The 24,066-nt window shown below is 35.8% G+C and overlaps 1 protein-coding gene and 1 long non-coding RNA gene across 2 annotated transcripts; one reads left to right on the top strand and one right to left on the bottom strand.

The window, feature by feature from the left end:
• Nucleotides 1-201: 201 nt before the first annotated feature.
• On the top strand, nt 202-3,873 carry LOC135147640 (uncharacterized). The gene is made up of 3 exons (XR_010285299.1): nt 202-435; nt 1,760-2,018; nt 3,070-3,873. It is a non-coding gene; the product is annotated as an uncharacterized LOC135147640 (long non-coding RNA).
• An 8,872-nt stretch (nt 3,874-12,745) lies between these two features.
• On the bottom strand, nt 12,746-13,396 carry LOC108194569 (pollen-specific leucine-rich repeat extensin-like protein 1). The gene has a single exon (XM_017361527.2). It carries the CDS (start codon nt 13,394-13,396, stop codon nt 12,746-12,748), a length of 651 nt encoding a protein of 216 aa, XP_017217016.2.
• Between the last annotated feature and the right edge of the window lie 10,670 nt (nt 13,397-24,066).

The following is a 24,066-nucleotide window of genomic DNA, read 5'->3' as shown; positions in this document are numbered from 1 at the left end:
GCGAGTTGTTCGTTAATTTGTTAAATTCGGTTCGGTACCAGGCCAGCCAGCAGAGGGACACGTATCCTTTACTCCGATACGTGTCATCACAGGACGAATCAGTTTATATAAACTGAATTATTTTGTTTTTCTTTTAAATCTCTCTGCTCTCTCCCTTTCTCACTGTTTCTCTCATTTTTCTCTCTCTCGACCACACTCTCCCCAGGTTCCCTCTCTCGCTCATCTCCCACTCTCATCTCTCTTTCTCTCTAATCTCTCTCACCCTCACACACCTCTCGCCTGAATCTCCCTCCACTGGCCAAGTCTCTCTCTCGCCGTCTCTCTCCGCGCGGCTCTTACTCCGGCGAACCACCACTTCCTCAGCCGTTCTTCACATCTCCCTGGGTCTCTCTCGCCGCCGTCAGCCACCAGACTCGGCATCTCTCTCTTGCTCTGGTTTCTCTCCCTCGATTTCCCTGTTTTTCCCCCTTGTTTCGCTGCTGTGTTGCGTGTATATACGCGTGTATTTTGTGCGTGTAAGAGTGTGTGCAGCGTGTGTATACTGTGTATTCGAGTGTGTGTGTCGGGTGAGTTCGTGTGGGGCCGAGTTGGCCGTGTGTTGATTGCTGGGCTGTGTAAATTATGCGGGTGGCTCGAGTCTTGATATGGATTTCTCGATACGCTTTTATTTATTATTTCGGTTGTTGGGTCATTTGATTGAGTATCGAGTTTAATTATTAGTTGTAAAGTAAGTTGTTTGGATTGATTGCAGGCTTGATTGTGACTGTTGGTGTCGATATGATATCGACTGGTAGTCCGACAAATAGAGGAGGTGCTGCCCGATTTTCAAATAAAATTTAGATTTTTAAATTATACGGGAGTGTATCCTATAATTATCGGACTATTAATCGAATTTATATAGTTACTGATTCGTGATATTTCTATAAAATCTATAAATAATATTTATGTGATTTGTTAGTAATAGCAGTAATACATAGCATTATTATTGATCTTAATGTGTGAAACTGTGTTTACTTGGTAATTTTAGGATGTCGAATATTAATAAATATTAGTATTATTCTTTATTATTATTATTACTTGCACTAGTAGTAATAATAGTAAATAATAATATTAATAATATAAATATGCGATATCTTAAATAGTTATAGTGATATGCTTATTTAATTCAACTTGTATATATTTGATTTGAATAGTATCTAAATTGAGTATTATGATAAGTGGTAAGTAAATGTATGGAAATATGTGATACCTGCTAAGTGCTACGTGTTAAATGTCAGAGTGTTATTCTTGATAGTATAATGTATTAATATTGAATTACTTTCTGTTTTAAAGGTAAGCTGTTAGTTTCTTTCAATCATTATGTGTTTAGGTGCCGCATGTCTGGGCGGATTATTTATCATTATGTGTTAGGTGCCGCATGTCGGGGCGGGTACTTTTCTTATGTGATTTACTGCATGTCGAGGCAGATTTTCTTTATGTTAGTATTTTATTTGGTTAAAGAGCTTGATTGGATTGATTTGAAAACAGGGGGATAGTCCTATTTACGAATAGGTCATGCCGAATTTTCCGTAGAAATATCAACTTAAGACGCGTTCTCGTGTTAAATAATATTCTGAGTGGGTTTTAAGTTATAAAACTATAATGTGTGCAACTTGTTATGTGCTATATAATGTGTTGTGTATATATATATCGCGAAAGGGTAGAAATAGGATAGTCGTTTTGGAAGGATACTAAAGTAGTATCTTTTTGCTTATAATAGGATCGAGCATTGAAGGCGTGATACCAAGCAAAGGCAAGAAAAGGGGAGAGTTGTATAGCGGTTCTGTAGTTACGGATTGTTCGAGACGAGTAGAACCAGACGTTGGGGATCAAGACTGAAGTTAGATAAGATTTCGTATCAAGCTGCAGCAACCGCATGAGCGCCATAACAGAAAATCAGGAATAGTTGAGGGTGATGTCTTGAGAAAGCAGAATAAGATAAGAATGTTAGCTAAGAGTGTATAAGCTAAGGACCAAAGGCAAGTATTCACATTCCTCTCTTGTATATTTGAAAGTGCAAGTATCCCTATCTTCACTTATTGTTCAAGTGAAATTTTCTTCAAATCCTATTATGCAAGTATCTTGAAACCTTCTTTTAGATATATTGCAAGTACTCTGGAACTTCCTTGATATATTGCAAGTACCCCTGACAATACTCTTGCTGGTTCAGATTACATATATGGATAATGTAGAGCAAGAATGCATGTCTTTGTCAAATGATTCAAATATTAAATGTTTTAAGTACGTATTCCCCTGTTTCTATGGATTTAATATCTTTTAAATTGTTTTAGGGGAATAGTAACTTGTGAATATCTATCCCGGATGAGATTCAAATTCTGAAAATGTTTAGTGATTATCATTGCTAAACCTGTGATATAATTCTTTGAGACATGGTATTGATTCATGAATACCATGTAATGATTTTGAAAATGGGATGGATACAAATCAAATTGGAAACTGGAAATGGATCAGATATTCTTTTGGAGCTGCGTAAGAGGTCCGTTATTCGGTAACGGCCCAGCATGGTGGCGTAAGAGGCTAGTGTGGTTGTGTACACTGTGAAACCACCTAGTCCAGCGTCTAAAGACCTAGCTAGTCTTTAGGTTCCGGAACATTATTTCGTGATGGCCGACTAGAGCCGTCCGGTGTTGATAGACTGATCAGCTATCTTCACCTGTTAGCGTCCAATATATCTGATATTCGTTTTAAGATAAAAACCTGTTATGGCATGCTAGTGATGAAATTTTGAAACTAAAACTTATGATTATCACATTTTTGAGCATGCTAATAAAAGTTGATTTCCAGTTTTCTTATATCAATGATGGTTACTGCTTTATACTCAAAGCATGCATGATTGCTATGCTCTTGCTCTTATAAACTGTTTTACGATCATATATCTTGTTTATTCATATTGGTACTGCTGAGCATTTGATAACTTACCCTTGCAAACTACCTTCATACAACTATTTTACTACAAGAACTTGCTGAGCATTTTAGCTCATCCTTGCTTTTCAACTCTAAACCTTTCAGCTAAGGCTAGAGATGGATTATCTGATTAGGCTGCGCATGAGAGTGATGCTAAGCGGCAAGGATTCTAAGTGGTTAAGTTATACATCAGAGATGAGGTTGGTTGATTCTAATTTCAATACTGTAACCTGGATGCGATCCTGTTTTAGGGGGTTAAAGTGGTTTCTTTTAAATCTGTTATTAAAACTTTCAGGTTTTAAATTATTTGGTTTCGGAAATTCAAGTTTTTAAAAAGTGTTTTGAAAAGGTTTTTGCTGGCAACGTTAGAATCCATTTTCGAAAGTGTTTTTAAAAGGTTTTGTTGGTTTTAAATTGTATTTTCATTTACACGTGGCACCAGATCCAGACCCCCGGATCTGAGGGCTGTCACAGTTGGTATCAGAGCTACAGGTTTCAAAGTATTGAAATTAGAATGTAGGTTGTGATAAGAGTGTGTTTAGTGAAACCTCACATAGAGGTAAGTCAAGGTTCTGGGTTATAGTCTTTGTTGATTGAACTGAGATTGAGGTTAGAGTAATGATTCTGAGTAATCATTTTGGGAGTTTCCACGTCAAGAACTAATGAGTTAGGATCTCAGGAGAAACATAATTAGATACCTTTAGTTTCCAATCTTCCAAAACTTGAGAGGGATTTTCTGAGTAACCAGTTCCAGCTAGACTCGTGGATTAACTTGTCTAGTCTGGAATGTTCCTTACTATCTTTGCCACTTCTAGAATGTTGGGTAGAGGTTAATTCATTATTTTATAGAGTGATAAAAGGAGTATGAGATTTGATCGATCATTGTGAGAAGCCAAGTGTATAGTTCCCGATTTGAGAATAATATTGTGGCGCCCTCCAAACCCGGGTCAGAAGTTTGGGGTACACATCTTAATATAAACCTGTAATTAATGATATAATATATATAATGACCCTTAACTGTCCATGGATCGCAACAGGTTAAAGTATAAAACAAGCCACAACATAACTTTAATTATTACAAACCCAAATCCCAAATTATAAATTCAATTCTTACAAGCTTACACAATATTCGTATCTGGAACTCAAACTAATACATATATAAACACCAAGTGCTGCCGATAGCTCTATCCATCTCTCAGCCTGGAATCCTGGCCTTACCACTAGCCTGAGGGTCATCGCTACCAACCTTCTCTGCTTTCACTGGAAAGAACATAGAGTTTCGCAAGAGTGAGCTAACAAGCTCAGCAAGTATAACAATATCCATTTAAACATTTATCAAAAGATGATGGAAATCAGTATTTAAGAGAATCAATCTCAATATCAAAGTTTCTTTTTAGATTTTCAATTAGAATTGGATATTAAATTTTTATTTTTAAAAACCAAAGGTTAGGCTGCTGATCAGTCAGACACTAACCCCGAGCAGGCCCCGCCATGCTCGTTTACTGGATCCAAGGCACACATTGGCCTAAAGCGACCACTCATCTGGTCTGACCATTCCTTTGGTCCATTTCAGAAAAAAACTATCCAATTCTATTAGGAATCAGGATAAGCAGCAACATATTTCAATAAACAGAATCAATAATAACATGATGAAATTTTGAAGCAGAAACAGAATGCAATTCAGGAGCATCTTCAAAATATTCCAAATTAAGAATCAGGAATAATTCCACGAGTCAATGGATCAGATATAGCATATCTGGATTTCAGGTATCACAATAGTCGTGGTTTGTATGAAATAAGGTTTCTAGTTTAATGAAAGGATTCACATGTCAAAGGGTGTTTTCAAATTCAAAGAAATTAGGATACTGAAAAGAAATAAAAATTGTAAGGTGTATGGTATTTCAGATAGAATTGACTTCCAGTCAATTGGTTGGGATATCAAGGGTGTGCCAAAACATTGGAATGGGGTTTATATGGTATTTATTCAAAAATCCCAAGGTTTGAAGGTTTACAATTGAATAAGGTTTCAAAATAGTTATCAAAGAATCAAATTAATGGTTCAAGTCTCAATGAATGAATAGTTCAAGTGGTAGTTAAGTAATCTGGTGGATGGTTCAAGAATCAATGAGTCAAACAATTCATAATATGGCTCGATAGGTGTCAGAAGTGAATTAGAACGCTCACAAAGCAATCACATCAGGGATCATATCTATATAATTGAAGGAAAGTATCAAGGAAACTTGCCTTATACTGACGATTTCAAATTTCAATCGCTCCTGCTCGATATACTATTCTATATCCACTTGCTTTCCCCCTTTATTACGCCTCGCTTCTCTGCTAATCATCACAACTAATTATCAATATGTGATCTCATACTATTCTCATCATCCTTTACTCGAAACAAGTTTCTATCTACCCTTCGTTTCACCCAAATTCGATTTACGGATCAAAAGATATGTCAAAAACAATTTTATATCAATCACGTAAACACATAACATATCAATCAAATAGCACATAGCACGTATCACATAAAATATTTAATAAAATATATTTTTCAAAAGAAGTTTGAAGTCAAACGGATTTTTCTGGTATTTATTATGAATTTTTAAACATTTTTCAGAATTAAAACGGGTCAAAGAATCATTTTATAAATAAATAATCCATTACTGGATACTTGAAATTAAGTCCGAAATCATTTGAAATCAATTAACGAGCTTCAATCATATTTTGGAATAATATTTTAAAGCTCGAAACTATTTTTCGGAATTTTAAAATCATTTAAAAATATTTAAAATAATTAAATCCAATTAATAAATCAATTAAAATCAATTAATAATTAATTAAAACAATTAATCAATTAATAATTAAATTAATTGACTAATTATAATAATTAATTACTAATTCAAATTAATTAATAAATTAAATCAGATTTATTTTTGAATTAATAAATAATTAAAAACAATTTTTGAAATTAAAATAAATGATTTTCGAAATTAAATTTAAATCAAAAATCATTTTTTTTAAAACTTTTTTTAAAAATCCAGGGTTTGAATTGCAAGTTTTGAAAACTACAGGGTTTGATTTGCAACTTTGGAAACTTCAGGGGTCTAAATGTCAAAAATGAAACTTGGGTGGCTAAACTTCACCACCTCCAAAAGTCCAGGGGCCAAACTGCAATTTTGCAGCCGCCGCCCCTGGCTTCGCCGGAGGTGGCGATTCCGGCCACCAATAGCCTCCAAATGGTGCAGATATGGAATATCAAGCCTCCCCAACTCATCCATACAATCAATTTCACCAGAAACGGCCGGAATCGACCGTAATCGATCGAAGAAACTCGCCGTCGCCGGCGAGTTTTCTTTGAATCGATTCGTTCGATTCACGAACCTCAGCTAAGATTTGAAGCTATGTACACGTTCCTGAGATCACAACCAACATGATGGTATCATCCAATTTCACTTCTACCTCCTAGATTAAATAACCCTAATTTCCAATTGAAAACATTCATCGCGCACATAAACCCTAATTCCTAATTTCGAAGATTAAACCTCAAATTGAACACGTTATTGAACTCCAAATCAAGCATATGATATACCAAAATGATCAGGAGAAGATTATCTACAACATACAATCATCAAATCACACAAACAACTTCAAAATCAAAAATCCCTAATTTGAGCTTATTTACTTCGAATTTAAAACTCAAAATCCAAACCCACCTGATGTTGCTGCACTGATTTTGATGCTAGATTATGATTCTACTTGTTAAAACCTTCAATTTGAGTCCTTGAACGCCAAAATCCGAGTCCGATAACGCGTCCAAATCCTCGTTTGAATCTCAAGAACACGAAGAACACTCTCGGGAATTTCTTGGTTTTAACTGGTTTTATGATTTTCGTAATGAAATAAAGTACGGTTAAGTATATTTATACTTATGAATAATTAGTACCCCTTTGGATCATATATGGCATGAAAATACAATGTTTAATAGCTTTATACTAATAAAACGGGTCCAATCGGTACCGGTTTTCGAGATAATCATCAAAACGGGGCTTTTTAATCCGTCATTAGTATGCGGGTCCCACTGTCATTATGACAAGATAAGGATAAGGATAAAATAACCAGTTTCACGTTTATCGATACAACCGGATAATTATCGAGTATCGAAAGATTCCGCCGAACCGGCTCCGGAACAAACCGTACTCCGGATCGAAAAAGTCAAAACATGAAAAGTGTCCGGAATGTTCAAATTAAGCTAAAGGTGAATTTTGTTGAAATTTTCGGGAAGTAAAATCTCGGTACCGTTACAGGTTGACGGTTTTCGAAAAAAATCAAAATAATTAATAATTAATTAAAATATACATAATTAAATTCATAAATCAAATATAAAATCATACAACACTACATAAATCGATATGAACATATCTAAATAAACTATATTTTGTACTGAACACATAAAAATTGATATTCCTCAAATTTAATTAAGAATACATAACTAAATTAATAGAACAGGAACCAATTAATTCACAGAAATTCATATAAAATTCATATAATATTCATTAATCATTCAAATAATTACACGGATAATCCCAGATGTTACATCCTTCCCCCCTTAAAAGGATTCTGTCCTCAGAATCGCTTAGGTAAACAAATGAGGGTACTTTTCACGCATATCACTTTCTAATTCCCAGGTTGACTCTTCAACCTTCGGGTTTCTCCACAATACTCTTACTAAATTAACTACTTTGTTTCTTAACACCTTCTCTCTTCTATCTAGGATTTCCACTGGCCTTTCTACATATGATAAATCTGCCTCGAGTTCTACCGGCTCATATTCTATCACATGTTTCGAATCTGGATTATACTTCTTAAGCATCGATACATGAAAGACGTGATGGATGTGCTCCATGTGCGGGGGTAACGCCAATTCGTACGCTACTTTGCCTACACGTCTCAAGATTTCAAATGGCCCCACGTATCGGGGACTCAGCTTGCCTTTCTCTCCGAATCTAGATAGTCCTTTCCATGGTGACACCTTTAGTAATACTGCTTCTCCATCTTCAAATTCTACGTTCTTCCGGAATTGATCTGCATAATTTCGTTGACGACTCTGTGCTGCAATTAGTCGTTTCTGAATAATTTCAACGACCTCCTTTGTTTGCTGTACTAATTCCGGTCCCAATACCTTGCGTTCTCCGACTTCATCCCAATATACTGGTGATCGACATTTACGTCCGTAAAGAGCTTCATAAGGAGGCATCCCAATACTTGCGTGATAACTATTATTGTATGCAAATTCCACTAAAGGTAGATGCTCGTCCCAATTGCCTTTGAAATCGATTGCGCAAACACGTAGCATGTCCTCGATCGTCTGAATCGTTCTCTCACTTTGGCCGTCTGTTTGTGGATGATATGCCGTACTCATATTCAATTTAGTGCCCAAGCATTCCTGAAAACTTTTCCAAAATCTCGAATTAAATCTTGGATCTCTATCTGATACAATGGATACCGGGACTCCATGACGAACTACAATCTCTTTCAAGTACATATGAACTAGTTTATCCAAAGAGAATCTCTCATTGATCGGAAGAAAATGCGCTGACTTGGTTAGTCTATCTACTATAACCCAAATGGCATCATGGTTTGCTTTAGTCCTTGGTAATCCTACAATAAAATCCATAGCGATATGTTCCCACTTCCATTCTGGGATCTCTAAAGGTTGCAATAATCCACTTGGTCTTTGGTGTTCTGCTTTCACTCTTTGACACGTGTAACATTTACTTACCCATTCTGCAATCTCTCTTTTCATATCTGGCCACCAATAATTTTCCTTTAAATCTCTATACATTTTAGTGCTGCCTGGATGAATGGAATACTTAGAATTGTGTGCTTCCTGCAATATGTCATTCTTTAACTCTGTCACCGGTGGAATCCATATCCTGGAAGAAAATCTAAGAATACCTTGATCATCTTTCTGTGTACATAACTCTTCTCCTACCAACTTGTTTACATCCTGATCCATTACCTCTTCCTGACACTTCTTAATCTTCTCTAATAGCTCTGGTTGGAAGGTCATGGTATACATTGCTATCTTTGATGGTTCATGAATTCTTACCTCGATTTCCAACTTTTGGAACTCCTTATACAATTCCTCTGGCACAGTCAATACGTTTAACCTCTCCTTTCTACTTAAAGCATCTGCTACAACATTGGCTTTTCCTGGATGATACTTAATCGTACAATCATAATCCTTAATCAACTCTAGCCATCTCCTTTGTCTCATGTTAAGCTCCTTCTGGGTAAAGATGTACTTCAAACTCTTATGATCTGTATAAATCTCACATTTTTCTCCATACAGATAGTGTCTCCATATTTTTAATGCAAATACAATAGCTGCTAACTCGAGGTCATGAGTGGGGTACTTCTGTTCATGAGGTTTAAGTTGTCTCGACGCATATGCAATAACTTTATCATGTTGCATCAGTACACATCCTAATCCTTTATACGAGGCATCACTATAAATCACAAAATTCCCTTGATCATCTGGAAGGGACAATACTGGTGCTGACACTAATCTTTTCTTTAACTCCTGAAAACTTTCCTCACACTTCTCATTCCATATGAACTTCTCATTCTTTCTAGTTAACTTGGTCAGTGGGGTTGCAATTCTTGAGAAATCCTGCACAAACCTTCTATAATAACCTGCTAATCCCAAGAAACTTCTGATCTCTGTGGGGGTCTTTGGTCTTTCCCAATTCATTATAGCTTCAATCTTCGCTGGATCTACCTTGATTCCTTCACGACTCACTATGTGTCCTAGAAATTGAACTTCTTGTAACCAAAATTCACATTTAGAAAACTTTGCATACAACTTCTCCTTTCTTAATATCTCTAAGGCTGTTCTTAAATGTTCTGCATGCTCCTCAGCTGTCTTAGAATATATTAGAATATCATCTATAAAAACAATCACAAACTTGTCCAAATACTTCTTAAAGACTCTATTCATTAAATCCATAAAAGCTGCTGGTGCATTCGTTAATCCAAAAGCCATTACTAAAAATTCATAATGACCGTACCTTGTTCTAAAAGCTGTCTTAGGTATATCCTCAGATTTGATTTTGAGCTGATGGTATCCCGACCTAAGGTCAATCTTAGAAAAATACTCTGCTCCTTTCAACTGGTCAAACAAGTCGTCAATACGGGGTAAAGGATATTTATTCTTGATAGTAAGCTTATTAAGCTCTCTATAATCTATGCATAACCTCATACTTCCATCTTTCTTCTTTACAAACAACACTGGTGCTCCCCATGGGGATACACTAGGTCTAATCACTCCTTTCTCCAATAACTCTTGTAATTGTTTTGCCAATTCTTTCATCTCTACTGGTGCCATCCTATACGGGGCTTTGGATATTGGCTCCGTTCCAGGTGCTAAGTCAATTGCAAATTCTATCTCTCTATCTGGAGGAAGTCCTGGTAACTCATCCGGAAACACGTCTGGAAATTCATTCACTACTGGAATATTTTCAAGTTTTACTGGTTCCTGACTTTTATCAATTACATAAGCAATATAAGCTTCGCATCCTTGTCGTAACATCTTCTTTGCTTGGATCATGGTTAAAAATTTCTTTACTTGCTTTTGTCCTCTAAACGTTATTACCTTGTTATCTGGTGATATTAATATTACCTTCTTATTTTTACAATCTATCTGCGCACTATGTTTAGACAACCAATCCATCCCTAGGATTACATCAAACTCCCCCAACTTGAAAGGTATCAAGTCGGCACAAAACTTATTTCCTAAAATCTCAATTTCACAATCAGGGCAAACTCGATTAACAGAAATACGATCCTGATTCGCTAGTTCTACATTCATAACCTCATTCAACAATTCAATCGGACAATTCAACTTATCAACAAAAGCTTGAGAAATAAATGATCTAGTGGCTCCAGAATCAATTAACACCTTGGCATTTATAGAGTTTACATTAAGCGTACCTGTCACCACATCGGCATCCTGAATAGCATCCTTCACTGACATATCAAAGACTCTTGCCCTAGGAGGTTCATTCACTTCTGGAACAGTTCCCATGATTCTAAGGGCATTGCTAACAGGGGCTGATGTCTTACATTCCTTAGCCATATGTCCTGGCTTTCCACATTTAAAACATGTATATCCTATGGCTGGAATCTTACTTGTTGAGCCTCTATTGGTCTGATCCTTTATTGCTGGCTGGTTCTGACATTCTCTAGAGTAGTGTCCTTTCTGGTTGCATTTAAAACATACCACATTCAGTTTGTTACATACTCCTCCATGTCTCTTGCCACACGTTTGACATTCTGGCATTGAAGACCTTTGCTGATTGGCCTGACTTCCCGTAAGAAGACGTCCTCCTTGTCCACCACTGCCTATTCTCTTAAAATTAAGATTTCCTCCTGCTTGAAACTTCCCTTTCTTCTGGAATCTCCCTTGATGAGAGGATCCTCCTCTATTGTCTGGCTTTCTCTTCTTATCCTCTTTAGACTTCTGAAACAACTCATTCTCAGCCTCCGCAATCATTGGCTTCTCAACCACTGCCGCATACGTCTCTAATTGCAAAATCGCTAACTTGCTCCTAATCCAAGGCTTCAGACCTTGTTGGAATCTTTTTGCTTTCTGCCTATCTGTCTCTACATAAGTTGGCACAAACCTAGCCAATTCCGCAAACTTATTCTCATATTCAACCACAGACATATTTCCTTGTTTCAGCTCTAGAAAGTTCAACTCCATTTGGTCTTGAAGAAACCTAGGAAAATACTTTTCTAAAAACAATTCCTTAAACCTCTCCCAAGTAATCTCCACTGTACCTTCCATATTCTTCACAGATTCCCACCAATACGTTGCTTCATTCTTTAAGTAGTGACTGGCATACTTTGTTTTCTGATCCTCACTTGCTGGAACTAATGCAAAACACTTTTCCATTTCTTTTAGCCATGTTTGGGCTGCAACCGGATCTGCTGAGCCCTTAAACTCTGGAGGATTAACTGCCTGAAAAGTTTTAAAAGTTACCCTAGGATTCTCTTGATGTTGCTGTTGTCGGGTAAGATGAGCAGTTTGTTGAGCCAAAATTTGAATTAGTTGGGCCACAGCAGGATCTACTGGGCCTATGTTGACATTCTGGTTATCATTGTTATCATTGATGCTGTTGGTGCCTTCAGGATCACTGTTGGCACGAGTATGTCTTGTGGGAGGCATTCTGTAAAGAAGAAACAATTTACTTAGTCGTTTTAAATCAAATTCTCTTTTTATAAAAGGTTTTTTAAGAAAACAGAATTATACATTTTTGAAAACATTTTTGCGATTATTTAACTAAATAATTTGCATGCTTCTTTACAGAATGTAAAGCAATAAAAGAAAGGTTGCAATATTATCACATGAGTTTATGATCGGTACTGGAAGTAAAGTAAAGTAAAGCAAGTGCGATAAAGTAAAGGACAAGACTGTAAAGTAAAAGATGCTGATATATATAAGTCAGTGCTGGAGATACAAGCGTCAAGCGCTTTATCAAAAGTAAAGTACAACAACAGCAACAGCAAGGCTATCCTCTAGTCCGCTCGGCTAGTCTATATATACATGTCAAAATCTGCTGATGCCCATAACAACATACACATCCTCTGGCCAGCTCCGCTAGTCTATATACATGACAAAATCTGCTAACCTGATCCATACTACTCACTACATACTGCATCATACACACTACTCACTACAACACTGACCATCTCCAACACCTAATACACTCCAGACCTATGGAAAGTCTGGGCCTCCGATAACATCCAGCCGCTCCAAGACCCAACGAGCCCAGTCGATAATATCCCCAGGGGTACCAAGTGGTGCGGTGATCCCACATAACCTCTCTACTGCCTCTGTCCTAAAAGCACGTATCTCCTCTCTCAACTGTCGCTCTGCCCTGTTAGGGTCTAAATCCCCCATCGCCTGTGTCAGCTCTCCAATCTGGCCCAACAACTCATCTCTCTCCATCAAGAGTGCCTGATAGTAGTGATAGGGTACTGAAAGAGGGGAACACGGATAAGAGGGTCCAACACCTGAAAATCCCGAAGACTCATGCTCTGGTGGAGGTCCACGGATAGGAGGTCGTACAATGGGAGCAGGTGGGGGCATCTCAGGTGCAGGCGGGGGTATAGCCCTAAGCGGTACAGCTGCAATAGGGGTCTGTCCACTATGAGGGTATCCAGGTGGACGTGAAGGTCCTGCTACAGGTGGGGGTGTAAGTGCCCTGGGTGGAGATATAGGTACAACTCCCGGACGAGGTGGAAGTCCCTCAACTGTCGACTCTGAATGATCAGAATGAACCGGGGTACTGGGGCCTGACATGCCTGATAGTCTGAGAATCAACATGAACAAATACGTATGAGAATCTGCATCCACTACCAACATCCACCCTAAATCTATTACGAATAATCCTCAACCTCTCAACGTTCTATCTACCTATCACTCATTTCTAGTCCTAATCTTCTACCCAACCTAACAATCTAGGCTTGTTTCATTGACTTAAAACCTGTCGCTCTGATACCAACCTGTGGCGCCCTCCAAACCCGGGTCAGAAGTTTGGGGTACACATCTTAATATAAACCTGTAATTAATGATATAATATATATAATGACCCTTAACTGTCCATGGATCGCAACAGGTTAAAGTATAAAACAAGCCACAACATAACTTTAATTATTACAAACCCAAATCCCAAATTATAAATTCAATTCTTACAAGCTTACAAAATATTCGTATCTGGAACTCAAACTAATACATATATAAACACCAAGTGCTGCCGATAGCTCTATCCATCTCTCAGCCTGGAATCCTGGCCTTACCACTAGCCTGAGGGTCATCGCTACCAACCTTCTCTGCTTTCACTGGAAAGAACATAGAGTTTCGCAAGAGTGAGCTAACAAGCTCAGCAAGTATAACAATATCCATTTAAACATTTATCAAAAGATGATGGAAATCAGTATTTAAGAGAATCAATCTCAATATCAAAGTTTCTTTTTAGATTTTCAATTAGAATTGGATATTAAATTTTTATTTTTAAAAACCAAAGGTTAGGCTGCTGATCAGTCAGACACTAACCCCGAGCAGGCCCCGCCATGCTCGTTTACTGGATCCAAGGCACACATTGGCCTAAAGCGACCACTCATCTGGTCTGACCATTCCTTTGGTCCATTTCAGAAAAAAACTATCCAATTCTATTAGGAATCAGGATAAGCAGCAACATATTTCAATAAACAGAATCAATAATAACATGATGAAATTTTGAAGCAGAAACAGAATGCAATTCAGGAGCATCTTCAAAATATTCCAAATTAAGAATCAGGAATAATTCCACGAGTCAATGGATCAGATATAGCATATCTGGATTTCAGGTATCACAATAGTCGTGGTTTGTATGAAATAAGGTTTCTAGTTTAATGAAAGGATTCACATGTCAAAGGGTGTTTTCAAATTCAAAGAAATTAGGATACTGAAAAGAAATAAAAATTGTAAGGTGTATGGTATTTCAGATAGAATTGACTTCCAGTCAATTGGTTGGGATATCAAGGGTGTGCCAAAACATTGGAATGGGGTTTATATGGTATTTATTCAAAAATCCCAAGGTTTGAAGGTTTACAATTGAATAAGGTTTCAAAATAGTTATCAAAGAATCAAATTAATGGTTCAAGTCTCAATGAATGAATAGTTCAAGTGGTAGTTAAGTAATCTGGTGGATGGTTCAAGAATCAATGAGTCAAACAATTCATAATATGGCTCGATAGGTGTCAGAAGTGAATTAGAACGCTCACAAAGCAATCACATCAGGGATCATATCTATATAATTGAAGGAAAGTATCAAGGAAACTTGCCTTATACTGACGATTTCAAATTTCAATCGCTCCTGCTCGATATACTATTCTATATCCACTTGCTTTCCCCCTTTATTACGCCTCGCTTCTCTGCTAATCATCACAACTAATTATCAATATGTGATCTCATACTATTCTCATCATCCTTTACTCGAAACAAGTTTCTATCTACCCTTCGTTTCACCCAAATTCGATTTACGGATCAAAAGATATGTCAAAAACAATTTTATATCAATCACGTAAACACATAACATATCAATCAAATAGCACATAGCACGTATCACATAAAATATTTAATAAAATATATTTTTCAAAAGAAGTTTGAAGTCAAACGGATTTTTCTGGTATTTATTATGAATTTTTAAACATTTTTCAGAATTAAAACGGGTCAAAGAATCATTTTATAAATAAATAATCCATTACTGGATACTTGAAATCAAGTCCGAAATCATTTGAAATCAATTAACGAGCTTCAATCATATTTTGGAATAATATTTTAAAGCTCGAAACTATTTTTCGGAATTTTAAAATCATTTAAAAATATTTAAAATAATTAAATCCAATTAATAAATCAATTAAAATCAATTAATAATTAATTAAAACAATTAATCAATTAATAATTAAATTAATTGACTAATTATAATAATTAATTACTAATTAAAATTAATTAATAAATTAAATCAGATTTATTTTTGAATTAATAAATAATTAAAAACAATTTTTGAAATTAAAATAAATGATTTTCGAAATTAAATTTAAATCAAAAATCATTTTTTTTAAAACTTTTTTTAAAAATCCAGGGTTTGAATTGCAAGTTTTGAAAACTACAGGGTTTGATTTGCAACTTTGGAAACTTCAGGGGTCTAAATGTCAAAAATGAAACTTGGGTGGCTAAACTTCACCACCTCCAAAAGTCCAGGGGCCAAAATGCAATTTTGCAGCCGCCGCCCCTGGCTTCGCCGGAGGTGGCGATTCCGGCCACCAATAGCCTCCAAATGGTGCAGATATGGAATATCAAGCCTCCCCAACTCATCCATACAATCAATTTCACCAGAAACGGCCGGAATCGACCGTAATCGATCGAAGAAACTCGCCGTCGCCGGCGAGTTTTCTTTGAATCGATTCGTTCGATTCACGAACCTCAGCTAAGATTTGAAGCTATGTACACGTTCCTGAGATCACAACCAACATGATGGTATCATCCAATTTCACTTCTACCTCCTAGATTAAATAACCCTAATTTCCAATTGAAAACATTCATCGCGCACATAAACCCTAATTCCTAATTTCGAAGATTAAACCTCAAATTGAACACGTTATTGAACTCCAAATCAAGCATATGATATACCAAAATGATCAGGAGAAGATTATCTACAACATACAATCATCAAATCACACAAACAACTTCAAAATCAAAAATCCCTAATTTGAGCTTATTTACTTCGAATTTAAAACTCAAAATCCAAACCCACCTGATGTTGCTGCACTGATTTTGATGCTAGATTATGATTCTACTTGTTAAAACCTTCAATTTGAGTCCTTGAACGCCAAAATCCGAGTCCGATAACGCGTCCAAATCCTCGTTTGAATCTCAAGAACACGAAGAACACTCTCGGGAATTTCTTGGTTTTAACTGGTTTTATGATTTTCGTAATGAAATAAAGTACGGTTAAGTATATTTATACTTATGAATAATTAGTACCCCTTTGGATCATATATGGCATGAAAATACAATGTTTAATAGCTTTATACTAATAAAACGGGTCCAATCGGTACCGGTTTTCGAGATAATCATCAAAACGGGGCTTTTTAATCCGTCATTAGTATGCGGGTCCCACTGTCATTATGACAAGATAAGGATAAGGATAAAATAACCAGTTTCACGTTTATCGATACAACCGGATAATTATCGAGTATCGAAAGATTCCGCCGAACCGGCTCTGGAACAAACCGTACTCCGGATCGAAAAAGTCAAAACATGAAAAGTGTCCGGAATGTTCAAATTAAGCTAAAGGTGAATTTTGTTGAAATTTTCGGGAAGTAAAATCTCGGTACCGTTACAGGTTGACGGTTTTCGAAAAAAATCAAAATAATTAATAATTAATTAAAATATACATAATTAAATTCATAAATCAAATATAAAATCATACAACACTACATAAATCGATATGAACATATCTAAATAAACTATATTTTGTACTGAACACATAAAAATTGATATTCCTCAAATTTAATTAAGAATACATAACTAAATTAATAGAACAGGAACCAATTAATTCACAGAAATTCATATAAAATTCATATAATATTCATTAATCATTCAAATAATTACACGGATAATCCCAGATGTTACAAATATAGAAAGAGTGGTAGGCTACTCGATATAGTATTATGAGTAGGTTAAAAAGCCAACGCTCTACACTGCTGATTTTACAAAGCTGGATATGACTTCTGACAGTACCAAGCTCGACAGGTTTTCGACCTAACGTGGATATTGGTGATGGGATCTACGAAGGCGAATATAAGTTAATAATAATATTTATCGTAGAATCGAAACGAGTTATCAGAATCGATCGAGAAGACATATGTGATAGCCTTGGCAATACCATCCTCATTATTGATTCTATTGAGCATTTTCACAGTCAGTGAATTGTTCTAATATCTCTTCTATAGAGACATTCATGAAGTCCTTTTGTCAATATTTGTATCTTTGAAAGCAATCCAATTTCGACTCCTAAGGTTCGTATTAAAGATTCATTTATCAAAAGTCAATCATTGTTGGTTGATTTTGAAATTTTCATATTTTCCACTCTAACTGAGATGAACAACCCTACTATAGGGGACACAAGGACTATCTGTCTGTGTGATAGAGGTTTGATGGGACGCCATCACTTGTGTGTGTTGTGATTACAAGAAGGCTGATAACCTTTAGTAGTGTCTAATATGGGCACGCAACACTAAGTTTGTTGGATCATATTGATCTCTCAGTCACTCGTTTATTCAGATGAAACCAATTTTGAAAAGATTTTTGTTCAATGGCCAAATTCTCAAAGATTCATTCCGAAAAGTTAATTCTGCATTTGCGAAAATTTTTAAGATTCCTACTACCTTAAAAGTTGAGGGTATGCCAAGGATTAGTCAAAAGTGGACAACGATACGATATTAAGAAGCGTGTACGTTTAGTTCTTTTCGCGGATTCCGAGGGCGGAATCCTTATAAGAGGAGTAGAATGTAATATCTGAAGTTTGAAATTTTGTCATAATTATTATAGACCTAATTTGTCTATATATTATTGTTGGTTTTAGTTAAATATTGTGTGATAGTCGGTATGTGAGTACATTTGTTTCGTAGATTATGTGTCCTTCTTTCTGTGATTCCGAGGACGGAATCCGTTTAAGGAGGGTAGATTGTAATGACTCGGATTTTTTTTAAAATCTATTTATTATTATAAAAGTGATTTTCTTCAAGGAAGGGAATAAGATTTAATATTTTATTCCAGTTTAATTAAATCAAAATTTTATATTTTAAACTCCGAGTTATTGTGTTGTTGGTATATAATTGTTTCCTAAAAAAAAAATGAGTTTCATATATTATTTTGAAAAATTCTAAATGATTATTATGTGATTATATTCTCGAGAGTCGGTGTATTTTATTTCTATTGGATTGTTGAGTTGTGTTATCGATTTGCATTTGTTATGGATTTTATACTGATTTAATTATATAAAATAGTGTATTGCATATAAAATCATTTTTATCGCTTTATAATTCTATTAAATATTTTTAGAGGTTTATAGAATTCATAAAACGATATTTTGATAATTCTTCAGCTCTAAATAATTTTCCGTATAGATTAAAGTGGGGTCTTTCTATTTATTTCAAAAATGATTCAAAAATCATGAAAATCATATTTTATTAGTTTTTAATTATTTTAAAATTTTAAAAATTATTTTGGTATTTATCTGGATTATTTTATCTGCGAGTTGTTCGTTAATTTGTTAAATTCGGTTCGGTACCAGGCCAGCCAGCAGAGGGACACGTATCCTTTACTCCGATACGTGTCATCACAGGACGAATCAGTTTATATAAACTGAATTATTTTGTTTTTCTTTTAAATCTCTCTGCTCTCTCCCTTTCTCACTGTTTCTCTCATTTTTCTCTCTCTCGACCACTCTCTCCCCAGGTTCCCTCTCTCGCTCATCTCCCACTCTCATCTCTCTTTCTCTCTAATCTCTCTCACCCTCACACACCTCTCGCCTGAATCTCCCTCCACTGGCCAAGTCTCTCTCTCGCCGTCTCTCTCCGCGCGGCTCTTACTCCGGCGAACCACCACTTCCTCAGCCGTTCTTCACCTCTCCCTGGGTCTCTCTCGCCGCCGTCAGCCACCAGACTCGGCATCTCTCTATTGCTCTGGTTTCTCTCCCTCGATTTCCCTGTTTTTCCCCCTTGTTTCGCTGCTGTGTTGCGTGTATATACGCGTGTATTTTGTGCGTGTAAGAGTGTGTGCAGCGTGTGTATACTGTGTATTCGAGTGTGTGTGTCGGGTGAGTTCGTGTGGGGCCGAGTTGGCCGTGTGTTGATTGCTGGGCTGTGTAAATTATGCGGGTGGCTCGAGTCTTGATATGGATTTCTCGATACGCTTTTATTTATTATTTCGGTTGTTGGGTCATTTGATTGAGTATCGAGTTTAATTATTAGTTGTAAAGTAAGTTGTTTGGATTGATTGCAGGCTTGATTGTGACTGTTGGTGTCGATATGATATCGACTGGTAGTCCGACAAATAGAGGAGGTGCTGCCCGATTTTCAAATAAAATTTAGATTTTTAAATTATACGGGAGTGTATCCTATAATTATCGGACTATTAATCGAATTTATATAGTTACTGATTCGTGATATTTCTATAAAATCTATAAATAATATTTATGTGATTTTTTAGTAATAGCAGTAATACATAGCATTATTATTGATCTTAATGTGTGAAACTGTGTTTACTTGGTAATTTTAGGATGTCGACCATTAATAAATATTAGTATTATTCTTTATTATTATTATTACTTGCACTAGTAGTAATAATAGTAAATAATAATATTAATAATATAAATATGCGATATCTTAAATAGTTATAGTGCTATGCTTATTTAATTCAACTTGTATATATTTGATTTGAATAGTATCTAAATTGAGTATTATGATAAGTGGTAAGTAAATGTATGGAAATATGTGATACCTGCTAAGTGCTACGTGTTAAATGTCAGAGTGTTATTCTTGATAGTATAATGTATTAATATTGAATTACTTTCTGTTTTAAAGGTAAGCTGTTAGTTTCTTTCAATCATTATGTGTTTAGGTGCCGCATGTCTGGGCGGATTATTTATCATTATGTGTTAGGTGCCGCATGTCGGGGCGGGTACTTTTCTTATGTGATTTACTGCATGTCGAGGCAGATTTTCTTTATGTTAGTATTTTATTTGGTTAAAGAGCTTGATTGGATTGATTTGAAAACAGGGGGATAGTCCTATTTACGAATAGGTCATGCCGAATTTTCCGTAGAAATATCAACTTAAGACGCGTTCTCGTGTTAAATAATATTCTGAGTGGGTTTTAAGTTATAAAACTATAATGTGTGCAACTTGTTATGTGCTATATAATGTGTTGTGTATATATATATCGCGAAAGGGTAGAAATAGGATAGTCGTTTTGGAAGGATACTAAAGTAGTATCTTTTTGCTTATAATAGGATCGAGCATTGAAGGCGTGATACCAAGCAAAGGCAAGAAAAGGGGAGAGTTGTATAGCGGTTCTGTAGTTACGGATTGTTCGAGACGAGTAGAACCAGACGTTGGGGATCAAGACTGAAGTTAGATAAGATTTCGTATCAAGCTGCAGCAACCGCATGAGCGCCATAACAGAAAATCAGGAATAGTTGAGGGTGATGTCTTGAGAAAGCAGAATAAGATAAGAATGTTAGCTAAGAGTATATAAGCTAAGGACCAAAGGCAAGTATTCACATGCCTCTCTTGTATATTTGAAAGTGCAAGTATCCCTATCTTCACTTATTGTTCAAGTGAAATTTTCTTCAAATCCTATTATGCAAGTATCTTGAAACCTTCTTTTAGATATATTGCAAGTACTCTGGAACTTCCTTGATATATTGCAAGTACCCCTGACAATACTCTTGCTGGTTCAGATTACATATATGGATAATGTAGAGCAAGAATGCATGTCTTTGTCAAATGATTCAAATATTGAATGTTTTAAGTACGTATTCCCCTGTTTCTATGGATTTAATATCTTTTAAATTGTTTTAGGGGAATAGTAACTTGTGAATATCTATCCCGGATGAGATTCAAATTCTGAAAATGTTTAGTGATTATCATTGCTAAACCTGTGATATAATTCTTTGAGACATGGTATTGATTCATGAATACCATGTAATGATTTTGAAAATGGGATGGATACAAATCAAATTGGAAACTGGAAATGGATCAGATATTCTTTTGGAGCTGCGTAAGAGGTCCGTTATTCGGTAACGGCCCAGCATGGTGGCGTAAGAGGCTAGTGTGGTTGTGTACACTGTGAAACCACCTAGTCCAGCGTCTAAAGACCTAGCTAGTCTTTAGGTTCCGGAACATTATTTCGTGATGGCCGACTAGAGCCGTCCGGTGTTGATAGACTGATCAGCTATCTTCACCTGTTAGCGTCCAATATATCTGATATTCGTTTTAAGATAAAAACCTGTTATGGCATGCTAGTGATGAAATTTTGAAACTAAAACTTATGATTATCACATTTTTGAGCATGCTAATAAAAGTTGATTTCCAGTTTTCTTATATCAATGATGGTTACTGCTTTATACTCAAAGCATGCATGATTGCTATGCTCTTGCTCTTATAAACTGTTTTACGATCATATATCTTGTTTATTCATATTGGTACTGCTGAGCATTTGATAACTTACCCTTGCAAACTACCTTCATACAACTATTTTACTACAAGAACTTGCTGAGCATTTTAGCTCATCCTTGCTTTTCAACTCTAAACCTTTCAGCTAAGGCTAGAGATGGATTATCTGATTAGGCTGCGCATGAGAGTGATGCTAAGCGGCAAGGATTCTAAGTGGTTAAGTTATACATCAGAGATGAGGTTGGTTGATTCTAATTTCAATACTGTAACCTGATTGCGATCCTGTTTTAGGGGGTTAAAGTGGTTTCTTTTAAATCTGTTATTAAAACTTTCAGGTTTTAAATTATTTGGTTTCGGAAATTCAAGTTTTTAAAAAGTGTTTTGAAAAGGTTTTTGCTGGCAACGTTAGAATCCATTTTCGAAAGTGTTTTTAAAAGGTTTTGTTGGTTTTAAATTGTATTTTCATTTACACGTGGCACCAGATCCAGACCTCCGGATCTGAGGGCTGTCACAGTAGCTTCATTCCAGACTAGTTTGAAGTTGAAAACAACTTGTAGCTTCATTTTCGGTTGTTTAAAATTAGAATGAACTTGTAGTATCATTCTTGACTCGTTTGAGACTGGAAACAACTTGTTGCTTCATTATTGGCTAGATTGAAGTTGGAAACAACTTGTACCTTCATTCCAGACTCGTTTGAAGTTGAAAACAACTTGTAGCTTCATTTTCGGTTGTTTAAAATTAGAATCAAGTTGTAGTTTCATTCTTGACTCGTTTAAGCATGTAAACAACTTGTTGCTTCATTATTGGCTAGATTGAAGTTGGAAACAACTTGTAGCTTCATTCCATACTAGTTTGAAGTTGAAAACAACTTGTAGCTTCATTTTCGGTTGTTTAAAATTAGAATGAACTTGTAGTGTCATTCTTGACTCGTTTGAGACCGGAAACAACTTGTTGCTTCATTATTGGCTAGATTGAAGTTGGAAACAACTTGTAGCTTCATTCCAGACTCGTTTGAAGTTGAAAACAACTTGTAGCTTCATTTTCGGTTGTTTAAAATTAGAATCAAGTTGTAGTTTCATTCTTGACTCGTTTAAGCATGTAAACAACTTGTTGCTTCATTATTGGCTAGATTGAAGTTGGAAACAACTTGTAGCTTCATTCCATACTAGTTTGAAGTTGAAAACAACTTGTAGCTTCATTTTCGGTTGTTTAAAATTAGAATGAACTTGTAGTGTCATTCTTGACTCGTTTGAGACCGGAAACAACTTGTTGCTTCATTATTGGCTAGATTGAAGTTGGAAACAACTTGTAGCTTCATTCCAGACTCGTTTGAAGTTGAAAACAACTTGTAGCTTCATTTTCGGTTGTGTGAAATTAGAATCTAGTTGTAGTTTCATTCTTGACTCGTTTAAGCATGTAAACAACTTGTTGCTTCATTATTGGCTAGATTGAAGTTGGAAACAACTTGTAGCTTCATTCCAGAGTAGTTTGAAGTTCAAAACAACTTGTAGCTTCATTTCGGTTGTTTAAAATTAGAATGAACTTGTAGTATCATTCTTGACTCGTTTGATACCGGAAACAACTTGTTGCTTCATTATTCGCTAGATTGAAGTTGGAAACAACTTGTAGCTTCATTCCAGACTCGTTTGAAGTTGAAAACAACTTGTAGCTTCATTCCAGACTCGTTTGAAGTTGAAAACAACTTGTAGCTTCATTTTCGGTTGTTTAAAATTAGAATCAAGTTGTAGTTTCATTCTTGACTCGTTTAAGCATTTAACAACTTGTTGCTTCATTATTGGCTAGATTGAAGTTGGAAACAACTTCTAGCTTCATTCCATACTAGTTTGAAGTTGAAAACAACTTGTAGCTTCATTTTCGGTTGTTTAAAATTAGAATGAACTTGTAGTGTCATTCTTGACTCGTTTGAGACCGGAAACAACTTGTTGCTTCATTATTGGCTAGATTGAAGTTGGAAACAACTTGTAGCTTCATTCCAGACTCGTTTGAAGTTGAAAATAACTTGTAGCTTCATTTTCGGTTGTTTAAATTGAAATCAACTTGTAGTTTCATTCTTTACTCGTTGGAGCCTGGAAACAACTTGTTGCTTCATTATTGGCTAGATTGAAGTTGGAAACAACTTGTAACTTCATTCGAGACCCGTTTGAAGTTGAAAACAAATTGTAGTTTCATTTTTAGTTGTTTAAAATTATAATCAACTTGTAGTTTCACTCTTGACTCGTTTCAGCATGTAAACAACTTGTTGCTTCATTATTGGCTAGATTGAAGTTGGAAACAACTTGTAGCTTCATTC

Source organism: Daucus carota, chromosome 7 (assembly GCF_001625215.2).
Source record: "Daucus carota subsp. sativus chromosome 7, DH1 v3.0, whole genome shotgun sequence".
Taxonomy (NCBI): Eukaryota; Viridiplantae; Streptophyta; class Magnoliopsida; order Apiales; family Apiaceae; genus Daucus; species Daucus carota.
This window is presented reverse-complemented; position numbering and strand designations above follow the sequence as displayed.

Coding starts and splice junctions, on each gene's coding strand:
- LOC108194569 (XM_017361527.2), bottom strand. CDS start 13,396: ATGTTGGTAGTGGATGCAGATTCTCATACGTATTTGTTCATGTTGATT.